This window comes from Bemisia tabaci, chromosome 5 (genome assembly GCF_918797505.1).
Source record: "Bemisia tabaci chromosome 5, PGI_BMITA_v3".
Taxonomy (NCBI): Eukaryota; Metazoa; Arthropoda; class Insecta; order Hemiptera; family Aleyrodidae; genus Bemisia; species Bemisia tabaci.
This window is the reverse complement of record NC_092797.1, coordinates 28,109,545-28,117,500: the sequence shown is the minus strand read 5'-3', so window position 1 is coordinate 28,117,500 and position 7,956 is coordinate 28,109,545. Positions and strand designations below refer to the sequence as shown.

Here is a 7,956-nt window from a genome sequence, read left to right as displayed (position 1 = left end):
TGGAGAAATATTCCAACTTCAAATGTTGTTTCTGAAAACATAGGAACTAGTGACTTCACTCCATCATCCGTGATAACTTTAAAATGATAGCATTAAATAAACATTGACTCAGTAATGAGTAAAGCAGGTACAAGGGATAATCATAAGGAAAATTTACCTTCCAATATTTTATTCTAAGATTCTTCGATTATTTACAATTAACAGGAATATTTGGGAAAAACTTAACATAATTGTTTTTAGAAGGACAAGGATATTCACAGGTTTGACTTGTGTCAAAGACCTTCGAGAAAGTTAGCAAACTTAAATTGACTAATAGCTTACCATGTTTACCAGAACAGTCAATGAATTTTCATTAAAAACATCTTATGGACCTGTTCTCACTTAAGTGAAAGATATTTTTGGATGGGAACCTCAAACTTCTTGGAGGCGACATCAAACATTTTGCTTCTGATGATAACAAATTAAATGTGAAACTATGAGTTCAACTTAATCCCTTCAGACATTTTAACACTAAGGGTTCTTGAAGGCAACTTTCAGAGAAAATAAAGTGCTCCGATGACCATCTCAGTACCCTTTCCTCCCTCGAAACCTTGTTCGCATGTCAAGCTGCAAAAAAATTATATGTAAGTATATTGAAAACATTGATATAAAAAAGAACACAGTAGCAAATATACAGAATTGAATAGGGTAGGTAGGGGTAAAAAGCCACACCTATTTAAATCATCAAAAAAACATTCAGTTGGCAATAAAATCACTTTTGTTGTGATGAGGGAACGATAAGTTTCATCAAGGACGGAAGTTCCTCCTTTCAGAGGTATCCTAAAAAGCTTGTTTCTTCATTGCCTTTCCCTCACTTGACTCGAAATTTAGAAGGGCAAATTGTTTCTAAAGATAAGTAAATTAATTCGAATTGGGAAAGTGAAACCAGGGAATTCTTGAGAAATGAAAGACTGGAATATACTGGAATCTAAATTGGATTTTGTGGGATTCTTTAACTTTATCAGAAAAATTTCAAATTTCTGTGACTTCATATGAAAAATCCTCACTTTTTTCATACTTATACTTCCGTACCTACTGATGTTTTAGAGTCCATGCTTTTTCAGGGTGTTTGTAATTTTTCCATAAGGAGGACACCCTCGAATTTACCATATTTTCACTTAAAAGTTAAATCGATTCTTTATTATTTGGGATAACTTACGATGGATCGTTTGCATTCAAAAAAGGTATTGTACAGGGCATAGCATTCTTCTGGAACAGTGCCATCTTTTGCTTTCAAGCACTCTTTTGGAGTCCTTTTATGCTAAAAAAAAAAGAAAACCATATTTAACGACTAGTAAAAAGGCGGTAATTATTTCCATTAACAAATCAAGTAGTAGACAATGTGAGACGATTTTTTTTTCATTTTCTGATGGTTCAAAGATTCCATTTTCAGATGATTGAATCAGTTCATTGACTAAATTTCTTCAACTTGGCCATCACAAAGAGCCTACATATTTTTTTTTTTTTTGAGAGTTCAGAGATTTGAAAGCCACTCATGCAGTTCAAGGTGGATAAGCAGAGTTGGTCGCATATCGATTTGAGCTGTCATTTCAGAGACTTGTTCCTTGCAGCGGGTGCAGACTTTGCCTCGTCATTTTAATGCACCCTCAATGTACCAAATATCATGTGACGTTAAGAGGGTGCAAAGTGCGACACCTATGTGTGTCCAACTTGCATGCAGTTAGTGACAGGATACAGATCGACAGCGCAAGTCCGCAATTACATATCTTAATTGGGGTGTCTGAAAATCTCCCCCACTATGTTATTTTTTTGAAGGAGAACAAATCGACATCATTCCTTGAAGTTAATGCAGAACTTTTTTCGCACAGAGAGAAAAAATCACGGCAGTTTTAAGGAATTGCTGTTGAGTACTTTTCCGTTTAAAAAATAAAGTATGACAGGAAGTCTGCAACGTCGCAAACCGAGTTATGCATCTCGACTTACACCGTTGAAATGCGCGTTGCAACACAAATGGGGATGCTTAAAATATTCTAAAAAGTGTAAACTTACATCTTTGCAACAGGGACTATTTAAGAGACATAGTTTCAAATCAGCTCGTGAGCCCGCACAGGGTCTTCTATCCGCAAGTCTTTGATTCGCTTCTGTGTACACAACCATTATTCTGTAAAGAATACAAACAATTAGAATGTAAGCACGAAAACAGTACCTAGTTACAAAGTCAGTAAAATTATGTTAAAAAAGAATTACAATCTGACAGATGAAGTTGAAAAAATATGTGCGTAGTACAAAATTATTTGCTAGGATCCAGGATGTTTCTACAATTATTACTTCAGCGACTTCGGGAATGGGTTGGCATCCTTTAGCTATGTATCACAATCAGATATATCCCAGAAAAACATTAACCAAATAAGAAGAAATAAGTATTTGATTTTGCAAGCAATAAAAAAATATGACCGTGTAATTAGACTGGAATGCAAGGCATAAATACACATTAGTCAGGCTTTCTCCTGAGGATTATGATGCTACAGGTACAGTGCCTCAGATACCAAAGAGAAAATCCCAAGCATTAAGAGTTTTGCATTCTGTTGCATGTGAGATGCTGAATCTGAAAGAGACGCAACTTTAGGTCACACTTATTTACATGATAAATTAAGAACTTAAGGGAACAAAATCATTTCAGAAACTCTTTATCATAATGCAAAGCTAACTTTCGATTACATGTCAATTATATAAGAAAAATTGTTTGTTACTTTTCCTAATACTAGGAGGAGCAAGTTAGTAATCTCTGATCATCGTCCACTATAGTCTGGAGGACTGACGTAGTTTGAGTTTCAAAGGTGAGCATACTATTTTTCCTGGATTTTAAGTGCCTCAAAATGAAATGAACTTAAAGGTATCAAAATCTGCGATCAACGTGAATTGAGCATACAGCGAGTGCTTACAGAACTTACTGGAAATTCAGGATGCAATACAGAAGTTCAGGACCAGTCCGATCTGTTTGAACAGGATTTTCCAATGGTTTCTGAACTACCTCTGAATGATCAATTTTCGGGTCATCATCGGATAAAGGATTGAGAATTAATTCATATGGGTGCGAGCAACTAAGTATTGATGATTAGAGATGACTAGGACCGTTGCCTACGAGAATGCTAGGACGTACCTGAGTTAGGAAGTGATTACACTGGTCAAAAGTTCACAGTCAAGTGTTTTACATACAACGAAACATTTTTCATGAAAACATCAAAAGACAAATCCGAGACTGCTGAAATGTGATAACTTTAATGCAAAAATCAATTTACAAAACCAATAAAACCACACAATTTACTGGGAGAGCGCTGAACATGAACAAGTTCAAGTCCTTCAAATTCAAATCAACATAACCTAAAAACGTAAATGATGCAAAACAACATTGACTGAGGCAACGTGCATAGTGGTTTGCATCAAAACAGATTGAAGGGAGTTGTCTTTTCACGTTTCAGTGCCTATTTTTATCATAAACTAGCGAAATGCCCGTGACTGAAATTACGGGTCTAGATAGCTTCGCCTTCGTCATATATTACAATTGAGGGGCTTACGGACAAGTTGGAATATGTGCAGTTTTTGCAATTTCAAGAAATACATGTTTAACATTTCAAAATGACGATGTTCCTTACGGCGGAGAGACAGCTTAAACCCACTTTTTGATGCTTTAAGATTGGATTTTAGTATTAAATATTTAGCAGACTATGTTTTAAGACCTGTGTTAGTTGAAATTATTAATATCTCAATTTTTTCAAAAACTGCACCCATCCCACTATACGCGGGCGACAGATCAAAAACACATTATTTTCTACATTATTATCAATTTTGAATTTTGCATAAATGCATACTGTAGGGGATACATTTTATCTGACTTTTAGAGATTATGACCGAGAAAATTCGGAAAAATTCTTGAAAACGACGGAAAATGTTAAAAAGTACCTCCTACTTATTATTAGTTCCGAAAACACGTATCTCCGACTGGGCCGGATTCACGTACTCGCCTTGACTTGCCGCCCATATGGGCCGCCTGTATTATGCTGCCCCCTTCTCATTCGTTTTGAAACATGAAAAACTACAAAAACCCTCAAAAACATTTTTCGGGCAAAAAATCCGGTCGAGGAAATTGACGTGTCACTTCCTTTTAATTAAGTATAAGATAGGCAAAAACCTTTGATGAATTCCCAAAGTCCACTAAGAATAATCTATCAAAAATGTCCAAAAACTTACTCGAAAGGAAAAAATTAAAATGAAAAATACAAAAACAAACACAAAAAAACCTTGCCAAAAGCAAACAAAAAACCGATTTTGAGATAAATCCCTCGAATGAACTTGAAATCACAAAATCGGTCGAGGATGTCAACTGAAATTTTCCCCCCTTCAATTATGAGCTCTGCAACAAGCGTGACTCGCTTGAACCTTTTCATACACGAGCCGCACGAATTCAGCTCTTCTTCTCTCCTCTCCTTCCGTCCATGGACAGAGGTCCAAAATTTTTCGGATTTACTGACGCGACCGGCTGCGGCTCGATGCTCTCAGTGAATCGGTGCCTTCTTATCCCTGAAGTCGGCTTCAAGTCGGTTGCATGCAGTCGACCCATTTTTCCATAACCACATGTTAGACTTTTTCGAAACATGATTCACCTGAAACATGGATTTTTTTTTAAGGGAGCTTACAATTTGCTTTGGACGGTAGGTAGGTTGAAAGTAATAATTGTTCTTATACTCTATCAGTTAAGTATAGGATACATCATGGATGACATTTCAACGGACACGTTGGGTCCGGAGAAGTGAGGGGATTTCTGAATCGCCAAATTATTAGAGGAATAGTTATAGTGGAGAGAAGTTGAGTCCCCTCACGGAATGAATCCCACTTAAGTCGACAGGTTGTACGTGTTTCCCTCTACCTTTTGTGTCATCTTAGTAATCCACCCATATGTTTACGCATCAAGCCGCAGCCGGTCGCGTCAGTAAATCCGAAAAATTTTGGACCTCTGTCCATGGACGGAAGGAGAGGAGAGAAGAAGAGCTGAATTCGTGCGGCTCGTGTATGAAAAGGTTCAAGCGAGTCACGCTTGTTGCAGAGCTCATAATTGAAGGGGGGAAAATTTCAGTTGACATCCTCGACCGATTTTGTGATTTCAAGTTCATTCGAGGGATTTATCTCAAAATCGGTTTTTTGTTTGCTTTTGGCAAGGTTTTTTTGTGTTTGTTTTTGTATTTTTCATTTTAATTTTTTCCTTTCGAGTAAGTTTTTGGACATTTTTGATAGATTATTCTTAGTGGACTTTGGGAATTCATCAAAGGTTTTTGCCTATCTTATACTTAATTAAAAGGAAGTGACACGTCAATTTCCTCGACCGGATTTTTTGCCCGAAAAATGTTTTTGAGGGTTTTTGTAGTTTATATCAGGTCGTTTTTGGGTGGATTTCTTAAAGCGACCTCCTCATCTCCCCTTATAGTCGCTCCTATCCTCGCCAATCAATTTTAGACACAAGATTTATTCAGATGATTTCCTTTGTCCGTTTTTTATTAGTGGTACAATTTTTTTTCTTGTAACCTTTGCTATGAGACCTTGTAAAAAAGAAGCATCATTGAAAGATGTCTGGCAAAAGTAACAAGTTCTCGTCTTGCAGCTACTTTCCAGACTTTTTTACTCAGTCACTACTTTGATGCGTGTAAGTTTCAGTGTCATAAAAAAAATATAAAGCAACCTCCTCATCTCCCCTTATAGTTGCTCCTATCCTCACCGACTACCATTGGACAAGGCAGTTTATGGATAATTCTTTTTGTCCATTTTAAGAACTAACAGTGAAAGTTTTCTTGAACTTTCTTAGAAAAAAGGCAAATGAAAGCAGCTTTCGGTCTGTTTGCGGCTGCTTTCCAGAATTGGTTTCTTTTTTCTTTTGCCAGTCCTTTCTCCGTAACTGCGACTTTATTCCATGGTAATTGAGAGGAAGTCTGTGTTAAACGGATTAGTATGTAATTGGGTTGATAAGACTATAGGGATGCAATCTTTCGGTTTTTTCCCAACATTCAATTACTCCGATGCTACAAACTTTTCTTTCTCATACTTCTCCCTCACGGTTGGAGCTTGGTGTAAATTAAGAGATACGCGGAAGAGCAGCCTTGATTGCTACACCAATCGTAGGATCTTATGCTCTCATCGTCCGCTTCAACGTACTGTCCAGCGGTCTGAATTACACTTGTGTAGTGTCCAGACTCGATACTCGAACCATGGTGACGGACATTTGCGTGTAATTCGTACCGATCTGCCCCGAGGGTAAGATTTTTTGTCGGAAGCTCTGTCACTTGGAATCTATCATTTTTCACGAAAATACCTTCCTGAATTTCAGTTGTGCGGAGAATTTGAATGGCCAACACATTGCCTGGGTTTCGTACGACTGTGCGGCTAAAACATTTGCCCGAGCATCTTTGGCCATCCGCTGATATATTCTCACAGCGGATGTCATCGTTCGGAGACCAAGCGCTTAGGGCGGAGTAGAGTCCCTGAATATTACTTTGCAATCCTCGTATTGGCATGGAAAGGATGTATTGGGTGGACTCGATAGGTCTGACAGTGCTGCAATCTGCACATTTCAGCTCTAATACCTCTGTGAACTTAGTACTATCCATCAACGCAGCGTTATGGAGAATCAAGTAATCCATGAATTCCCTCGCACATTGCTGCTGAGCGAGCATGAACTTTTCATCCGTTTCGATACGAACGGTATAAGCAGAAAGCAATCCTCTTCGATAGGTATGATAAAGATTTGCAAGGTCTCTCAACGCACTGCGGCTGGGATAGTTTATCAGAGCAGACCTCAGAGGTTCTAAACTTAACAGAGCTTGTAATGTTGCATTAGCGTAACAGGACACTTTACTCCCATTTTCTGGCATGTTTTGAAATCTTGGGAAAGTAGACAAGTCCGATTTCTGGGCGAGGAGAGGAGGAGCATGGGACCTCTTCGGTGCGTCCGAAAGGGGACCGGCAGTGGTTGCATTCGGAGCGACATTTTTACTCCTGGACTCTGTTGAGGCGATTGTAGCGTCCAACTTCAGTCGCTTTCGAGCTGTTTTGTCAGATCTTGTCTGCGGTGGAATTTCCCCACCTCGTTTGGCGACAGCAGAGGGCGCTGGGGGAACAGTCTTGTCCGTAGCATCCTTCACCGGAGCAGGTTTTTTCTGCCTCTGACCAATATTGGATGGGTCCACTCTGCGGTAAAAGAGGAGCTGAGCATCGACAGACCCTTTTGGCCATCTTCCTACAGCGACGTTACAATCGTCGGCTGATATGAATTTCCTGCCAGACACGACAAGAGCATCGCAGTGGCCTGTTTCGAAATTCGGGCCGTGATGGAATAATGCTCCATGCAACCTGTAGCGATGACCACCGACTGTGATAGTGGTCGTCTGAAGCGCCGGTGATCGAAATTTGGTGTTTTTCACAAGCCTTCCGTCAGGTTTCTTTTCCCACAGTGGCATCTCTACGAAGAGTACATCTTGCAGTTTCTGCAACTCCGAGCACTGAACCTCGCTGTTTCTCTTGCAAGTAGAGCATGTTGAGTTCGAAATGGGGGACCAAGAGAGAATATTTTCTAATAATTCCGTGACCTTGTTCTTGTTCTGTCCCGTAGGTGGTAATCGCAGAATGTACTCGTCCAAAATGTCGACGCTCTTGGTGTCGCAGGTCTTGCATTTTTTCTGGATTATCAAAGCGAATTTGCACATCCCTTGCAAGGTTTCACTCCTCTCGACCAAGGCGTGCAAGAAGAGGGAAGGATTTTGCTCCTGTTTCTCGACAAACCGATGCCCCAATTCTTGGCGGATACCTTCGGAGGAAAGCGAAACTTTTTGTTTAAATTGAAATTGCTTGGCGACAGCTCGCAAAGAAGTCATTCCACTTGAGCTCCGCAATGAATTTCGCACAGGCTCGTAG

At 39.3% G+C, this 7,956-nt stretch overlaps 1 protein-coding gene across 2 annotated transcripts; it reads right to left on the bottom strand.

Annotated features, from left to right (window-relative positions):
* Nucleotides 1-152: 152 nt before the first annotated feature.
* Nucleotides 153-3,387, bottom strand: LOC109037300 (cytochrome c oxidase assembly factor 5). 2 transcript variants are annotated; one of them, XM_019051895.2, is made up of 4 exons: nucleotides 3,161-3,387; nucleotides 2,050-2,161; nucleotides 1,199-1,300; nucleotides 153-606 (listed from the first exon to the last, which is right to left on the bottom strand). In XM_019051895.2, exons 2-4 carry the CDS (start codon nucleotides 2,155-2,157, stop codon nucleotides 565-567), a joined length of 252 nt encoding a protein of 83 aa, XP_018907440.1. In that variant the 5' UTR covers nucleotides 2,158-2,161; nucleotides 3,161-3,387; the 3' UTR covers nucleotides 153-564. The 2 variants fall into 2 exon arrangements, with proteins under 2 accessions (XP_018907440.1, XP_018907441.1); XM_019051896.2 differs by lacking the exon at nucleotides 3,161-3,387 and adding an exon at nucleotides 2,952-3,121.
* Nucleotides 3,388-7,956: the final 4,569 nt, after the last annotated feature.

Coding starts and splice junctions, on each gene's coding strand:
- LOC109037300 (XM_019051895.2), bottom strand. CDS start 2,157: ATGGTTGTGTACACAGAAGCGAATCAAAGACTTGCGGATAGAAGACCC. Junction 1,301..2,049: donor ATAGTCCCTGTTGCAAAGAT/GTAAGTTTACAC, acceptor TTTTTTTTTTAG/CATAAAAGGACTCCAAAAGA. Junction 607..1,198: donor TTGAATGCAAACGATCCATC/GTAAGTTATCCC, acceptor ATTTTTTTGCAG/CTTGACATGCGAACAAGGTT.